The 19,226-nt window shown below is 36.0% G+C and overlaps 1 protein-coding gene across 1 annotated transcript; it reads left to right on the forward strand.

Annotated features, from left to right (window-relative positions):
• Positions 1–353: 353 nt before the first annotated feature.
• On the forward strand, positions 354–16,332 carry LOC110259034 (olfactory receptor 7C1-like). Its single transcript, XM_021082329.2, has 3 exons — positions 354–410; positions 11,658–11,818; positions 15,357–16,332. The coding sequence occupies exons 1-3, from the start codon at positions 354–356 to the stop codon at positions 16,330–16,332; spliced, it is 1,194 nt and encodes a 397-aa protein (XP_020937988.2).
• The last annotated feature ends 2,894 nt before the right edge of the window (positions 16,333–19,226 follow it).

Below are 19,226 nucleotides of genomic sequence, written 5' to 3' on the forward strand. Positions count from 1 at the left end.
AGAAACTACTGAAAAACAAATCTCTCACAATCCAAGGATGGTGAAAAATGATATGCAAATAAAAATACTATGCAATATGACAGAATGTGGCAAGTGCTATGAAAAAAATCAAAACCAGGTGTAAGGAGATAGTGATAAGAGGTGTTATTTGTACTGAATGTCTGAGTAAGACCAACAAACAAAGACTCCAAGAAAGAGAGAGAAAGAGCTAGTAAGATATCAGGATAAGTGTGTGCCTGGCAGAGGGAATGATCATTGAAAAGGAGATGAGAAAGATTATTATTTCATATGCTCAAATCCAAGCAAGGAAATCAGTGGAGCAGAGGAATGAGCAAGAGGACGAGTGATGAGAGATGGAGTCCAAGGATGCTGGGAGACAACGTGGCCGCCCTGCTACAGCTACAACTTCCGTACCTGGAGAATTCCTTGTTCACATACTGTTCCCTGTGCTTTATTAATTCTGGGATGGGATTTGAATCATTTAGTACCATCTGTTTATTGAATTCTGGCCTCTGTATTTGTCACCTAAAATATGAGACCAGATTCCTCTGCTTTACAAGACACATGCACACACACCATGGCATGCTGGACTGAGTTACTACCAAGCATTTCTCATCCAGAAACACCCTTCTTACTCCGTGAGTGGTTACAGCTAAAGCTGGTCAGATCAGATTGTCTTTCTCCTAAAGAATATACAAATGGTATATAAAAGTTCCATTTCATAAGTTTCCCATGTAACAATAAACTTGAAGTTACTTTTTGGTAGGGCCCTTCCCTACTCAATATAGAAAGAAATTTTTGTGGTTGACAAGGGGAAGGGGGAGGGAGTGGGATGGATTGGGAGCCTGGGGTTACTAGATGCAGACTATTGCCTTTGGAATGGATTAGCAATGAGATCCTGCTGTGTAGCACTGGGAACTATGTCTAGTCACTTATGTTGGAGCATGATAATGTGAGAAAAAAGAATGTATACATGTATGTGTGGCTGGGTCACCATGCTGCATAGTAGAAAAAAATAATCTATTGGGGAAATAAAAAAATAGAAAAAAATTTAAATAATAAAAAAAGGATTTTTTTTTAAGTATGAGAGAGATACAGGGAGAAAGAGAGGGAAAAAGATGAAATGGAAATATGGACTTTAGGGGGAAAAGATAATAATCTAAATAAAGGTAATATGCTCATATATCTCCTGATGCAGTGTGATGAAGAAAAGCTTATTTAGTTTGACAACATTACAGCTCCAATGATATCTTCTTGATGCTCAGAAAAAAATAATGAAGAAAAAATTTTCTAGAATCTGTACAGACTGAAGACCTCAAGAGAAAAATAATCAAGGGCATAAATTAACAGTTCAAATTAGAAATATACAAAACACAACATTGGGTATATTTTCTATGATGTGGTAGAAAACTTTTTCCTGAGTCTTTTCCCTATTTGTCTATTCCTGTGATTAATAAGATCCTTGGATTTAGGTTCCACTTTTACTGGAATCAGGTTTTCCTTTTTCAAACTGAGCTTCCATGAATACAATTTAATTGTCAATGCTGACGCTTGCATTGCGAGTTCAATGCTCACTTTTTCAGCATCACAATAAATGCATTATTAGGAAAGCCATAAAACAACTAAAGTGATCTCCAGCATCTGAACTGTGCTAGTTGGTGCTCAGGGGACTTTGGGTACATGTCCTTGGCTTTCATTCTCTCTGATCCTGTCCTACACTGTCTGTTCAACTCTTGGACTCACCTATGTTCAGACTTTTAGGGAAGCCTTCCCTTTAGAAGTCAAAATTTCTCTGTAAATTGAAGGAATTTGGTCTGGTGATGCAGACCAAAGTTTTCTCTCAAAACAAGACAACAGGAGGAGATCAAGTGTAGATCTATTCAGACTTTGACTGCAACAGCAAGGGCCATGTCCTGCCTAAGCAAAAGTTGCAGAGGCTGACAGACTGCAGAAGTGGTGATATTTACAGCTTCCTATGTCTGCTCATTAGGCTGGTTTTCCTGTTATTACTCTAACCACTAACTCTATGATTTCCCTCAGAGACACTGGTCTGGATAGAATGGAATTTTTTTCTGCTATTTCTAGATTCCTAGGAGACTGCACTATAAGCTAGGTAAATTCAGTTTTTTATTGTCCTGTCTACATGAGCTTTCTTGGTTCCAAAGCTAAAGCTAAGCCTACCACCATATCATCACATCCCTGAGTTCAAATTTCTCAAAAGTATATTGAGAATTTGTCTTGAATATGTCCCTTGGGTCTTCAAACTTTGGCTTGTGGGGAACACAATATCTCGAATCTCTTTTAAAAAAAAAAATCTATTCCCTTTTTCAGAAAGGAGGGTAACTTTGCTCTCATTAGTTGTTCTTACATTAATATAAAACCATGTGTTCTATACTGCTTGGATTCATGATATTTTTTTCCAAACCAATTTGGTATTTCATACTTAGAGCAGAAGTTGATTATCATTTAGTCTCTAATTATAAAATGTTTGTAATTATAAGAGATATACTGAGGTATTTTATATACCATAAACTAACATATCATATGATAGGGATTGACAAATTTAATTTTTAAAAGAATGCATTCCTTTAGAATTCTTTTAGAGAGACCGTACTTTTATGAACTCTATTCTCTATTGTATAAATGAGACTTAGAGGTATTTAATGTTGTAAGGTATTAACCCAGTAAGGGATGGGATCTTGGTTGGAATCTGTCAGAATGCTCCCAATGCTTGAATCTGGAGCAATGATTCTCTAACTGGAGCTGATTTTCCGTGGGAATATTTGGCCATGTCTGAAGAGATGCTACTAATTTCATCTAAACCACAGGACTGCACCCAACAGAAATAATTATTGGCCCTAAATGTCAACATTGAGAAGAAAAGCCTATTCTAGACCAGCACCTCTCCAACTTCATTATGCATACAAATCACCTAGTTCAAATGTCAGTTCTATTTCAACATGTTTTTTAGTCATGACATTTCTTTATAATACATGTTAAAGCCATATTTAAATGTTATATTGGAGTGGCCTTGTCTCACAAAGTTGTGCTAATCTCAGGTATAAAGCAATGTTAATAGTTTTATATATACATATATCCAGGCATTTTCAGGTTCTTTTCCCATGGAAGCTACCAAACAGTCCTGAGTAAATTTCCCTGTGCAATACAGTAGGTCCCCATTACCCATTTATACCGTAGGAAGCAGTGGGTATATATCAATCCCAACACCACAATTTATCCTCTCCCCCACATTTCCCATTTGGTAAACATAAGTTTCATTTTGAAATCAATAAGTGTGTTTCTGTTTTGTAAGTTTTATTGTATCATTTATATTAGATTTAATTTATTAGTGATCTCATATCATATTGGTCTTTCTCCAGATGACTTACTTCACTAAGTATGATAATTTATAAGTCCATCCATAATGCTGCAACTGCCGTTATTTCATGGTCTTTATGGCTGAGTAATATTCCACCACATATATGTACCACATCTTCTTTATCCAAAAATCTGTCGATGGAAATTTTGGTTGCGTCTATGTATTGGCTATTGTAAACAGCACTGCAATGAACATTGAGAGGCATGTATTTTTTCAAATAATGGTGTTCTCCAGATAGATGCCCAGGAGTGGGATTGCTGGATCATATGGTAGTTCTATATTTAGTTTTCTTGAGGAAACTTCATGCCATTTGCCATAATGATTTAATCCTCACCAAGAGTGTAGGAGGGTTCCCTTTTCTACACACCCACCCCAGCATTTATTGTTTATAGCTTTTTTGACAATGGCCATTCTGACTGGAGTGAGGTAATACCACATTGCAGTTGTGATTTACATTTCTTTAATTGTTAGCAATGTTGAGCATCTTTTTATATGCTTTTTGGTTATCTGTCTGTCTTCCTCAGAGATGTGTCTTTTAGATCTTCTGACTATTTTTTAATTAGGTTGTTTTTTATGTAAATCTGCATGAGATGTTTGTATATTTTAGAGGTAAATCTATTGTCAGTTGCTTCATTTGCAAAGATTTTGTCCCATTTTGTGTGTTCTATTTTCATTTTGTTAATAGTTTCTTTTGCTGTGCAAAATCTATTAAGGTTAATTAGGTCCCTGTTGTTTATTCTTATTTTTTATTTTTATTACTCTAAGAGGTGAATCCAAAAATATATGAGTATGAGTTATATCAAAAAGGATTCTGTCTATGCTTTCCTCTAGGCATTTTATAGTTTTTTGTCTAACATTTAGGTCTTTAATCCACTTTATTTTGTATATGGTGTTAGAGAGTGTTCTAACTTCATGCTTTTACATGTAGCTGTCCAGTTTTCCCAGGACCACTTATTGAAGAGCCTGTCTTTCCTCCATTGTATGTTCTTGCCTCCTTTGTCATGCATTAATTGACCATATGTGCATGGACTTATTTCTGGTCCTTCTATGCCGCTCCAGTGGTCTATAGTTTTCTTTCTGTGCCAGTACGAAACTGTTTTGCTGATGTAGCTTTGTAGTTTAGTCTAAATGCATCACAGCTGATTCCTCCAGCTCCATTTTTCTTTCTCAAGATTGCCTTGGCTATCCAGAGTTTTTTTTTTTTTTTTTGGTTTGCTTCCATACACATTTTAGGAAAAATTGTTCTAGTTCTGTGGAAAATGCCATTGGCAATTTGATAGAGATTGCATTGAATCTATAGTCTGTCTTGATTAATATAGTCATTTTGACAATATATTTTTCCCAGCCAAGAATATGGTATATCTTTCCCTCTGAGTCTGTCATCTTTGATTTCCTTCATAAGCATCTTGTAGTTTTCATAGTAGAGCTCTTCTTCCTCTTTAGGTAGGTTTATTCCTAAGTATTTTATTCCTTTTGATGTGATGGTAAATGAGATTGTTTCCTTAATTCAGTTTATCTTTATAATCTTATAAAGGCCATATATGACACACCCACAACTGACATCATTCTCAACAATGAAAGTCTGAATGTATTTCTGCCAGGATCAGGAACAAGATAAGGCTGTCCACTCTCACCACTTTTATTCAATGTGGTTCTGGAAGTTCCAATCATGGAAATCAGAGAAGAAAGATAAATAAATGTTATAAATAAAAGTTGAAAGAGCAGTAAAATTGTCACTATTTGTGGAAGACACGATACTATACACAGAAAATCCTAAATGTGCTACCATAAAAATACTAGAGTGCAACAATGAATTCAGTAAAGTGGCAGGATACAAAAATCAATATTTAGCCCATCTTTAAAAGTTGAAAAAAATGATTTTATTTCACTGCACATGCATCAAAACCTGATTTTCTTACTGCCCTCATTCACAGAATTACTCTAATGTGATTTAATTTTACTGGAACCACATTATGCTCCCAATTCTTTCCTAATTCTCACCCAACTGGGCTTCCATTGCTATCACTTGTCAACAATGACCTTTGAGTTGCTGAGTAGAACAGACACTTCTCTTTGAATATAAATGAATTATAAGTTAGTTAGTCAACTTAGCAAATAAACATGGCTAATATCTCAGCTCTGAGGTGAACTGATTAGGTTAACAATTGATTTCAGATAAAAGTTTGCCAATTCTATTCTCTATGAACCTTTCTTGCAGTACCTATTGAACTCTTAGACTCATCTGGGTGGAGTCTGTGAGAGAAAAGTCTCTGTGTGGATGTATGAGTTTCTTTTTGGATGGTTGATAGTGAAGTCTGAACCTCTGATCCCATGAAGGTCAGAAGGAAGGAGTGAAGTATTTGTCCCCTAGCCAGGTGTAGAACTCCAAACACAACAACAATGTGTCATCCAGTTCAAGCACAACCTGAGGAACATCAGTAAAGTAGATATTTACAATTCCCCCACGTCTGTTTATTAGGCATTATTTCCATTGTTACTCTCATCTCTAAGCACATCATTTCCCTGTGTGCTTTTGAGTTTAATAGGTCCCATGGGTTTGTTTTTGTTTTTATTGTCATTATTCTAGGAGGTGGGTCAAATAAGAGGTTGCTATGATTTATGTCAAAGAGCATTCTGTCTATGTTTTCTTCTAGGAGTTTTATAGTACCTGGCCCTATTTTTAGGTCTTTATTCTGCTTTGATTTTATTTTTTATATTGTGTTAGAGAATGTTCTAATTTTATTGTCTTATATGTAGCTGTGCAGTTTTCTCAGCACCATATATTGAAGTAACTATTGTTCTTCCACTGTATTTTCTTGCTTCCTTTATTATAGATTAGTTGACCATAGGTTCTTGGTTTTATCCTGCACTTTCTATCCTATTCCACAGAACTATATTTCCTTTTATGTGCCACTACCATATTGCTTTGAAGACTGTAGCTTTGCAATATAGTCTAAGGACAGGGATACTGATTACTCCAGTTCCACTTTTTTTTTTTTTTTTTCAAGTTTTCTTTGGCTATTTGGGGTATTTTGTATTTTCATACAAATATTAAAATATTATGTTCTAGTTCTTTGAAGAATGTCATTAGACACTTGACAGAGATTGCCTTTGACACTGGCTATTCTGATAGGTCTGTGTGATACCTCATTGCAGTTTCGATTTGCATTCTCTAATAATTAATGATTTAACACCTCCTCATGTGGCTTTTGGCCATCTGTCTGCCTTCTTTGGAGAAATGTCTAGTTAGAGCTTCTGCCAATTTTTCAATTGGGCTGTTTGTTTGTTTTGATATAAAGCAGCATGACAAGTTTTATATTTTTGAGATTAGTGCCTTGTTGGTTACTCCATTTGCAAAGACTTTCTCCCATTCTGTGGGTTGTCTTTTCATTTTTTAATTGTTTCTTTTACAGTTCAGGATCTTTTTAATTTTAATTAAAATTTAAATTAAATTTAATTAATTTTAATTAGGTCCCATTTGTTTATTTTTAAAAATCATTTTAATTATTTTAAAAGGCAGATCTAAAAAGATGTTTCTGTGATTTATATCAGAAAATGTTCTGCCTATGTTTTCTTCTAGGAGTTTATAACAATCCAGTGTTTCCTCAGGAAACAAGAAAACCTAAAAAATGTAACCTAAACTTACACCTAAACCAACTAGAAAAGAAGAACAAACAAAACCCACAGTCTTCAGAAGCAAATAAATCATATAAGTTCAGAGAAGAAATGTGAAATAGAGACAAAGGAAACAAAAGAGAACAACAAAATTAAAAGATTGTTCTTTGAAAATTCAGCAAAGTTAATATACCTTCATCCATACTCATCAAGAATATAAGAGAAAAGTGTAAAATTAATAAAATTAGAAATGAAAAAGAATTTACAACTTACACCACAGAAATGAAGTGATAATTAAGAGACTACTATAAATAACTGTATGCTGATGAAATAGACAACCTATAAGAGATGGAAAAATTTTTAGAAACGTAAAATCTTCCAAGAAAGAACAAGGAAGAAATAGAAGATATAAAGAAACCAATCACAAGTACTAAAATTGAAGCTGTGATTTAAAAACTTTCAAAAAACAGAGTTCTCACTGTGGCTCAGCCAGTTAAGGACCCAGTATTATCCCTCTGAGGATGCGAGTTCAATCCCTGGCCTCACTCAGTGGATTAAGGATCCAGCATTGCCAGAAGCTGTGGCACCATTTTCAGATGCAACTTGGATCATACATTGCCATGACTGTAGTGTAGGCCTTCAGCTACAGCTCCAATTCAGCCCATAATGAGGAAACTTGCATTTGCCACATGTGCAGCCATTAAAAAAAAAAATGTCAGGACCAAATGACTTCACAGACAGTTAGAAAAGAGTTAACTCCTATCCTTTTGAAATTTTCCAAAAAATTTCAGAAAAGGAACACTCCCAAGCTCATTCTATGATGCCACCATCACCAGACAAATACCAGACAAAGATAACAAAACCAGAAAATGATACCACAAAAAAAGGAAATTACAAGCCAATTATCACTGATGAAGATAGGCACAAAAGTGCTCCACAAAATATGAGCAAACCAAACCTAACAATATGTTAAAAGGATCATGCACCAAGATCAAATGGGATTTAATCCTAGGGATGCAAGTATTTTTTCAATATTCACAAATCAATTGGTGTGATACATGGCATTAATGAACTAAAAAATAAAACAATATGATAATCTCAGTAGATGCAGAAAAAGCTTTTGGCAAAAGTCAACACCTACTTTTGATAAAAATCTCTCCAGAAAGTGGGCATAGAAGGAACCTACCTCCACATAATAAAGTTCATATATGACAAACCCACAGGTAACATCATTCTCAATGGTGAAAACATGAAATAATTTCAACTAAGATCATAAACAATATAAGGATGTCCACTCTCACTACTATTATTCAATATTGTTTTAGAAGTCCTAGCCATGGCAATCAAAGAAGAAAAATAAATACAAGTAATCCAAATTGGAAAAGAAGGAAAATTGTCACTGTTTGTAGAAGATCTGATACTACACATAGAAAATCCTAAAGATGCTACCAGAATACTATTAGATCTCATTAATCAATTCAGTAAGGTTGCAGGATACAAAATTTATACACAGAAATCTATTGAATTTCTATACCCCAACAACAAAATGACAACAAAACATTAAGAAAACAATCCCCTTTACAATCACATCAATAGAGTAAAATACCTGGGAATCAACCCACCTAAATAAGAAAAGGACATTTACTATGAAAATTACAAGACACTTATGAAACAAATCAAAGATGACACCAACATATGGAAAGATATATCATGTTCCTGGATTAGAATAATAAATATCATCAAAATGAGTATATTACACAAGCCAATCTACAGATTCAGTGAAATCTCTAGCAAACTACCAATGGAAATTTTGACAGAACTAGAGCAAAAAAAAATTAAATTTCTGTAGAAACAAAAAAGGCTTTGAATAGCAAAAGCAATCTTGAAAAAGAAAAACTCAACTGCAGGAATGATGAGGCTACCAAGCGTCAGACCACACTACAAACTACAATAATGAAAACAGTATGGTACTGAGAGAAAAACTGAAATATAAATCAGTAGAATGGGATGGAAAGTCCAGATATAAACCCATGTACCTAAGATCCACCAATCTATGACAATTCAATGGATAAAAGACAGGCTGTTCCATATGTGATTCTGGGAAAACTGGACAGCTACATGTAAACAATGAAATTAGAACCATACAAAAAATAAACTCAAAATGTATTAAAGACTTATAAGTAAGGCCATATACCATAAAACTCCTGGAAGGCAAATATTTTAAATTAAGTGTTAGAAATGAGGGTCACAGAGTATGTGATAGGTTCATGGACATTCTTCTGATTAGTTCATTGGTGGTGAGGTAACAGGGTAATGTTTCAAGGAATCTCAATCATCAGTCTTCTGGTTTCAGCCACTCTGGCTTCTACTTCCTTGTACTCACCATCTTAAACTTCTCTAATCATTAACTGAGTCTCCTCTTTGTTACTTAAGGGAAGCCTAGGAGATGATAGCTTTTTTCTACAAATAAGAAGCAAGGAGCAGAGAGGAGATTGAACCCCAGGTAGCTCTTCAGGGTCTTGCTCAGTTTCTTTTCTAGTATGTGAAACTCTCCAGCAGAAATTAAGTCACATTTAATGTTCTTTCTAATTTATGATATTGTCTTTGATTTACTTACTTCCTTTGTCTGAATCTATATTCCAAATCAGATGTCATAAAACTGTTGGCCACAGGAAAAATCCCACTCACCACCTATTTTTGTCAAAAGGCTTTATTGGAACATAACGTAGTGGGTTGAATGGTGGACTCTCCAAAGATATGTGTACATCCTAACCCACAGTACCAATGAGTGTAAGCTTATTTGGAAAAAAAGGTGTTTTTTTTTTTTTTTCAGATATAACTAAGTATCTTGAAGTGAGATTTTCTAAGATTTTCAACCTAGATTTTCTAAGCAGACCCTAAATCCAAAGACAGTTGCCCTTAAAAGAGACACAGAGCCAAGAGACACATAGAAAAGAGAAGACCATGTATCCATAGATGCAGATATTGGAGTGATGCAGTCACAAAATCCAGAAATGCTTGGAGCCACTGAAAGAGGAAGAGGCAAGGGTGGCAGTAGAACCCTCTAAGGGAGTACAGCCCTTCTGGAATTATTTTTGTTGTTGTTGATTTTTGCTCTTTAGGGCTGTACTTGTGGCATATGGAAGATCCAAGACCAGTGGTACAATCAGAGCTGCAGCTGCAGGCCTACACCACAGTCACAGAAATTCAGGATCTGATACATGACAATGACCTACGGCATAGTTCAAAGAAATGCTAGGTCCTTAACTCAATGATGCAGGCCAGGGAGCAAACTCACACCCTCTTGGATACTAACTATTTCATAACCCACTGAGCTAGAGTGGAACTCCCAATTCTGGAATCTTGATTTTAGACTTCCAGCCTCTAGAACTGTGATGGAATAAATTCATATTGTTTCAAGCAATCAAGTTAGTGGTTAGTTGTTACAGTATTCACAGAAATTAAATACCTTCAGCCAAGCCCATTTGTGTAGATATTGCCTACAGCTGCTTCCACACTGCAATGCAGGAGACTTCCCTGCAATGGACAACTCCATTGAAACTGATGCCCCACAACACCTAAAATATTTATTATCTACCCATTGTTCCAATGCTTATTCTAAGTCACTATCTGGCCCTAATGTTATTTCAACATACTCTTTTTTTCTAAACAAATTATTTATTTATTTATTTATTTACTTATTTAATTAATTAATGTTTTTTATTAAAGTATAAATGATTTACAATGTTGTGCTACTTTCTGCTGTACAGCAAAGTGACCTACTCTCCCTCTCCCTCTCTTTCTCACACACACAGGCACACACATCCCAAGAGATTTGACAGTTTCCTGTGCTACACAGTAGGACCTCATTGCTTATCCATTCTAAATGTAGTAGTTTGCATCTACTAACCAGAAACTCCCAGTCCTTCCCACTCCCTCCCCCTCCCCATTGGCAACCACAAGTCTGTTCTCTATGTGTGTGAGTCAGTTTCTGTTTTGTAGATAGTTTCATTTGTGCCATATTTTAGATTCCACGTATAGGTGATATCACACACTCCTTCTCACTGGAAAAGAATGCTTTGAATAGCCTACCAGAATACATAGAAAAAAAATTACCCATGTGAATTTAAAGATATGAATGCCTTTACCTGAGATGAAAAAACTGAATAACTAAACCCAGGGAAACTGTGTAAAGAAACAGAACTTCTGCATTTACAGCCCAAACCAACCAACCAAGCAACTAACCAAAAAAACCCTTCCATCAAGTAAACTATATATACTTAAATTAACTCCAGTTTTCAAAATAGATATCAGGATGAAGCTCCAGAGAGGGTTTTTTCTGGGGTGGATATGATCAGGAAACCGCAATATTGAGGAGACTCACAGGCATTGCTGAAGCTCATGGGTGGTCTTTTCAATGTACCTTACATAAAAATTTATTTTTGCTGGAGAGATGTTCACTCCAGGGGAGACGGACAAATAGGTAGAAAGGGAATAAGTATATGGTCCCCAAGGTAAACCCATGAAGATGAAACAGGCAGAAAAATATCTCCTTTTTATGGTCTCTTCAAGGGAGATGAATTGCTTAGAGAATTGAGCAACAATAAAACAATCTATTTAATGATGAGCTCTGAGAATTCAGCCTCTGGATTCCCCTCTGCAGAGCTCTCCTGCACCGTATCAGTACCAGCTAAGAGCATTCTCTTCACGCCTCTCTGAGATGTGCAACCATGCCAGAGAACCGACAATTTCCACATCCATTGTCCAGATAGGGAAGGGCCAAATCCATCAGGGGTTGACATCAAGGGATGCCAAAGTAGTTCAGTAAGTACTGTGGGAAAGTGGGGTGGATGGAAGGAAAACTTTTATTAACTATGTCTTCTGGGAGAACAGTTAGGATGATGAGATTGTGAAACAGATTCAAAATCCTTCACAGTTCATACCCCTGGCTCTGAAGGGTATTTTTGCAGCACATGCCTTGTGCGAATCTTTCTTTTCACTTCCCATTTTGGAACACAATTTAAGTCCTCCCTCCTCCCCTATCAGGAAGTGAACCTTCCTTATATCAGCTTAACTCTCAAAATTCTGCTCTTTCAACCTTGTTTCCTCTATCTGTGAAGCATTGATGGATTGAGGGAGCCCTTCAGAGTGAGAAAGGACCTGACTTGGAGTCAGGGAGATGTGAGTTCTAAATCAGCCTTTTCTATCTGGTACATGATGGGGTTTGGAAATATGTCTTATATTCCTCAGATCTCTCATCAGCACAAGAGTAAGTATAAGGAGGTCTGAAGGAATTCTTGTGGAACTATGGATATGTTGGACCAAGAGTCCAGGACCTACTGTCATTTGAAAAAAACTTCATTTATTTATTCATTCATTCCTTCGCATAACATGCTCCAAAAGAATTTTAAGGAAGCTATACAATCATGCACCAAAACAAAATACCTTGAATGTATATGACAAGAGAAATATTGTGTCAAAAGTAAGAAAGGAGAAATAAAACTAGGTGAATAACTGCATGAGCAAATATAATCTCTACTATGAAATGGTTAATAGGTGCCAGAATCACGTCCCTGATATGACTAAGAATTCCATTGAAGACAAAAAACTGTACTTTTAGGATCAAATTTGGCTACATAAATGGAAATAGTAAAAGAAAGAGTGTGTATATCTAATTAAGGGTTAACTCATCTCCCTTATTTAAAAAAAAATAAAGGCCAACATGATGTACCCAGGCTAACAAATGGTTTACAGTTCTTTCTCTCTCTCTCTCTCTGCTTCCCCATTTATTATGTGTGGGTGCCTAAGATATGTCAGCTACAGGAGTCTCATTTTCATATGCAAAATCTAGAAAAAAAAGATATAGAAAAGGGAAAGGCTTCTACAGAGCAATTTAATATCCCCACCCAATACTTTAACTGACTATCCATGACTGTCCATGATTAAATAAAATGTGGAAAATATGGCATATTATCTGGTCATATGACCAATCCCAAATATAAATGACCAATTCCAAATATAATCAGTTTAGGTTAATAGGGAATGGAAAATTTGTATAGCAAATCTGCAGTGATCAATCACAACAATATCAGTATCCATAACATTAAAACAATTGCTTGATAGGAGCATGGTCCTTCTTGACATTAAGGCAAAAGAGACATTGATCTCTTTGACTCTCACAAAATGGTCAAACTGTGAGGTGGAAAGAGCAATGTCCCCAGTTGATTCCTTTCAAGGAATCTAAAAAGATTTTAAGTTCTTGAATTATTTCTTAGGGTAGGCTAGAGCCATTCCACACTGTGGGAGAGGAGAGAAGGAGAGCATATACCATGGCACAGATATTAAGGTAGGTTGAAGTAATCAGCAGTAAACTTTGACCAGAATTAAAAGTGCAGATCCCATCTGAGCGACAAGAGATTTCAGACTCCCAAGTTGTAAAGATTTATTAAACCACCTTAGAGAGAGGATATGTTCCTGCATTAACATTAATTTGGTAGCTCCAGTTAACACATCTCTATCTGATACTAATTTAATATTCAAATTGAAATTTTTGAATGACATGTCTCTGCACATTTCCTGGAGTTTTTTATTTTTAGATACAAATGTTTCACAAATTTATAATAAAATTATATGCCACTCCCCACTCTGCAAGTTGGTGACATGAGCAAATTATTACTAGAGTCCAGGGGGGTGAGACACCTCATGCAGGAGGCTCTAAGAGATTCCCCAGTGAATTCAGACCATTGACCTTGGTGTTCGTCTTTGTCTTACCCTCTTGAAATTCTTTCCCAATTTTCTGGGACCTCCCTCAGTGGACCAACATGAAAGATATGGGTTTTTTTCTTAGAATTGTTCTATATGAGATTGAAGTGTTTTTAGGAGGTATTACCATGTCTTTGAATGAATCTCAATGATTCTTGAGGCAATATGTGTCTCTATCCCTTTGAGTGTGGAGAAATTCAAGCTCAGGGACTCATATAGCTTCTTAGAGCATTCTTTAGAGTGGAGGTCAAAACACCAGAAGTCATACCTAAAAGACAAAGAACCACCAAGATTGTGGATTTACCATTGTAAGTAGGAGACTTCAATAACTAACAAAAGTTCTTATCTCTTTAGGTCTACTTGCTCCCCATAAGCTACACTGCTCAAAGACTACTCCAACACTCTTTTGTGCATGTCTCTATGGTATTTTCATTCCATACATGGTCTTCTGTGTTTAGTTTCCTTCACTGAGCATAAAAAGTTGCATTTTGATCCATGCTTTTAAAAGTATGTGTGGCAAGATATGCTCATCTACAAAAACCCTGACTCTGACATTAAATGATGCACTCATATAATGTTAGCCTAATAGGTGGTGCGTATATTAATTTTGAAAACTATGTCTTAAAAATTCCACTGAAAGATAAGAAAGACAGGCATAATGGCTGACATAACGGCTTCCCAGGGACACAGAATAGAGTGTCACAAAATAAAACCATACAATGTTGTAATATAGGATTGTGTAAGAAATGTAAATCATAACTATCATAGATATTTGTGTTGAAAAAGTAAACAATGGGTTCATAAATATGTTACCAAAGTATGACTTATTAACTCCACAAATATGGAATAAATAACACAATTACTGAACTTCTATATTTGTCCACATGTTAAATAGTGAAGGTAAAGGAAAGCTGTAGATGAAAATAAAAGTGAGGAAATAAAAGTTGAAAGACTAGAAGAAATAGATGCTCTAGAGGAACACTACTCAAACATTAATGTACATGTGAAACTCCAGGTGATCTTCTTAAAATGTAGATTGTGAGTCAGCAGGTCTAAGGGGGGCCTTGGATTCTACATTCAAAGAAGATATTTAGTAATGTAACCTACTGGTGCCTGAATATGACCTTTGAAATTAAGATTGCATTTCCACATGGTAGTGACAGCAAAGAAAATGATGGAAGCACTTGAAATTTCCCAACTAGGAGTTCCCGTCATGGCTCAGTGGTTAACGAATCTGACTAGGAACACTGAGGTTGTGGGTTCGACCCCTGGCCTTGCTCAGTGGGTTAAGGATCTGGTGTTGCTGTGAGCTGTGGTGTAGATTGTAGACACAGCTTGGATCTGGTGTTGCTGTGCCTCTGGCATAGGCTGTTGGTTACAGCTCCGATTAGAGCCTAGCCAGGGTACCCCCATATGCCATGGGTGTGGCCCTAGAAAAGACAAAAAGACAAAAAGAAAAAAAAAAGAAATCCCTCAATTAAATTCAGCTAGAAAAAGACAGTATTTCATTAATTCTGTCACCTGAAAAGCAACCATAGTTCTGTACTTCTATGATTATAATTGAGTGTTGCTTTTTTTTTTTTCTCCTGTATCCTGGCAGTTACTTCATCTACCTGGAATCAGGAAATCAAACGCATGCTTTGGAATTTCTCCTCTTAGGATTTTCATCAAGTTCAGAGACTCAGTTGATTCTATTTGGGCTGTTCCTGTCCATCTATGTGGTCATATTCACAGGGAACCTACTCATTATTCTGGCCGTCAGTTTAGACTCCCATCTCCACACACCCATGTACTTTTTTCTCTCCAACCTATCTTTTGCTGACATCTGTTTTACTTCCACCACCATCCCAAAGATGTTACTGAACATTCAAACACAAAACAAAGTCATAACATATAAAGGATGCCTCAGCCAGATATTTTTTTTCATTGTATTTGGATGCCTGGACAATTTACTCCTGACTGTGATGGCTTATGACCGGTTTGTAGCCATCTGTCACCCCTTGTCCTACACTGTCATCATGAACTACTGGCTCTGTGGATTGCTGGCTCTGGGGTCCTGGTGTCTGAGCATCATGGGTTCCTTAATTGAAACCTTGCCCATTTTGAGGCTATCCTTTTGCACAAACATGGAAATCCCACACTATTTTTGTGATCTTCCTGAACTCCTAAAACTTGCGTGTTCTGACATTTTCATCAATAACCTAGTGGTTTATTTTGCAACTGACCTTCTGGCCATGATTCCTTTCAATGGAATTCTTTTTTCTTACTATAAAATTATTTCCTCTATACTGAGAATTTCCTCAGTTGGGGGCAAGTACAGAGCCTTTTCCACCTGTGGATCTCATCTCTCAATAGTCTGCTTATTCTATGGCACAGGCCTTGGGGTCTATCTTAGTTCTGCAATGATTTCATCCTCTAGGGCAAGCCTGCTGGCCTCTGCAATGTACACCATGATCACCCCCATGCTGAACCCCTTCGTCTACAGTCTGAGAAACAGGGACATGAAGGGAGCCTTGATGAGCCTCTTCAGCAGAGTAGTATCTCTCAGTGATGGAGCTGTTGCAGAGGTCTCATAAGTAGAAATTCTCAAAGCTTTGGTAGGCATTCCTCATGGATCTTCAAAGTCTCCAAACAACAGTTTATTCTCTCTTACTCCTGGAATCACTATCTCTTACTGTGTCTTGATTTTGATCATATTTGAAGACATTGTATTATTTTTCTAGGGCTGCCATGACAAGGCACCACAAACCACATGGCTTAAATAATAGACATTTCTTGTCTCACCATTCTAGAGATTAGAATTTGGAAATGAATGTGTGAACAGGATTGCTTCCTTCTTACAGCTGTGAGGAAAATTATGTTCCATATCTAGCCTCTTTTGGGTTTGCTGGTCATCCCTGGCATTCCTTAGCAAGTAGAAGTATGACCCTAATCTCTGCATTTATATTCAAAAACTATTGTCCCCTGTGTGTGTATGTCTATGTGTGAAAATATCCCAAATTCCCCTTTTTATAAGGACACTAATCATAATAACTAAAGGAATAATCTATTCTACTATAAACCTTGTCTTAATTAATTATATCCATAACAAATCTATTTCCAGATAAGACCAAATTCTAAAGATCTGGAGATTGGGACTTCAACATATGAATTTCTGGGAAGCACAAGTCAACCCATTAAAATTTTTTTTAAAAAAAGAACAACTACATCAAGATTAGCTTTAAATAAGTATGGCTGACACACATTCTGTCACTTTTTCTGTTTTTTTTTTTTAAATCAAGTTTTATTTGAATACAGCTATACTCATTTGTGTACGTATTTTCTAAAGTTACTTTCATGCCACAACAGAAGATTTGAGTAGTTGTGTGGAAAGTCAAAAAATACTTACTCCCAGACCCTTTGCTGTAAAATTTGCTGGTTCCTAATTAAACTGTTGCTTTCACTCCAGTTTCATAGCTAGATGTTTAAGCATCTTAGGCCACCATCAAAATGCCCCAATGATAACATGAAATTCTCCATTTATTAATATTAATGTATGTAGTTAGAATGTTTTTTCTATAAAACACTAAATCAAACCGAAAGTGAAGTATTTCTTAGCAATCTAAAAAGTAATTTTTTCATAATGTCCAGGAATTTGTCTTTTCTTAATCTTTTTATCCCCTTTGCCTAGGGAAAAAAATACTGACCTAGAAGGAAAGTGTAATGAGTTCTTCTTGAATGAATACATCTAAACTAGTTTATGAAAATACTGATAAAGCTCTGAAGCTAGTAAAACTCTTAGGTATTGTGTAGTAAAACTTCACAGTGATTATGAGTATTGTTATGATGTGAAGGCTCTGTTGCAAGACTATGAACTTGCCATCATACACATGTAAAGGCAAAGGCAGTGTTATCAGCACCAAGGTGACTTGCTTGTTGGGACAGACTGAATAAATGGTCAATTTTTAATGTAACCAAATAAATCAATGCCAATGATCCTTCTGTCTCTATCTGGAAAAGAAAAGTGATGATGGAATCCAGTCCACTGTTAGGCCATTCTCAACATTAAAGACATTCCCTTATTCTAAATCAAAATTACCTTTTCTACAATGCCTATAATGGCTTTATTTTTTTGAAGGAATAAACAGGTTTTCAACCCTCTCCTGTCTATTTATCACTTCTTAGACAAAAACTCTATTTCCCTCCTCACCCCACAAGCCTTTTATTTTCACTAAGAGATGGTATGATTTTCTTCCTCAATAATTTCTGTTCCAACAATGTCCTCCTATTCACCCACGTAGATCAATTGTTATTGCTTCTGAATTGTGGTACATGAAAATATAATTTAGATGTGTACCGATAATCAGAGAAGATTCCTCATATACCCTGGATAATCTGTACTCCAAAGTAGCTTTGTGCATGCAAATGTGGTGTGTGCGCATGTGTAGGTGCCCTTTCGTGTGTTTACAAACTACACAATGAATATTAACTATTAATTAGTGAAAGTGTAGAAGAAGAAAAGTTGAGAGTGTTGGGAGGTAAATTGACAAGACAAGGGATGTGGAATGGGATGGATGCCTGGCCAAATTTCATGGGCTGGATAAGAAAGAAATAAAACTAGGAGGTGACTAATGGAATGAGAAAAAAAAAGAAAAGAAAGTTTGAGAGCTCTGAATTTTGGCAAGCAGCAAAGTCAGCAGTAAAGAAAACAGAAGAGATGGAAGTCTTGATAAAAGAGTAGGATTTTGGAAGTTAGGATTCAAGAAGTTGCTAAGATCCATGTGACATTCTTGCAAAATGTTTGACAACACTAGGATTCTAATGAACATTTTCATTTCCATAGCTGCATGCTCTCTTGTTCTTTATTTTCTTTCAATCGTTCAATCTTTCTTTCAATCTTTCTTTTTTCTTCCTCCTTCCTTCCTTCCTTCCTTCCTTCCTTCCTTCCTTCCTTCCTTTCTTTCTTTCTTTCTTTCTTTCTTTCTTTCTTTCTTTCTTTCTTTCTTTCTTTCTTTCTTTCTTTCTTTCTTTCTTTCTTTCTTTCTTTTTCTTCTTTCCTTCCTTCCTTCCTTCCTTCCTTTCTTTCTATTACTTCCTTCCCCTTTCCCTAATTTCCTTCCTTCCATTCCTCTCCTTCCCACAACCTTCCTCTCCTTTTCACTTTTATATGACTGTTTCTATAAAGGTTACTACAGACACTGTTCTCCTGTGAAAGTCAAAATCTCCACATGGGCGCATAACCCATTCTCCTTGCCTACACAAGGATAGACTTCTACAACATCAGTTAATTGCCACTGGTAGATTACACCTGGAATTATAAAAACATGTTCCCATTTTTTTCCATTTAAAATATTTCCTGGGCCAATTTTATAATATATGATTTATAGGTTAATAAATTCTATTTTCTTGATGCTACATTCACTTCCAGATGCTGCCCTTGTATTTCTGCTCTCCTTTTCATTAAAACTTCTGACAAGAGCATTCCAAGTGC

This window comes from Sus scrofa, chromosome 2 (genome assembly GCF_054392235.1).
Source record: "Sus scrofa isolate SSC_HxYL_T2T_F1_AM1 chromosome 2, Sscrofa_HxYL_maternal_Yorkshire_Landrace_v2.0, whole genome shotgun sequence".
Classification (NCBI taxonomy): Eukaryota; Metazoa; Chordata; class Mammalia; order Artiodactyla; family Suidae; genus Sus; species Sus scrofa.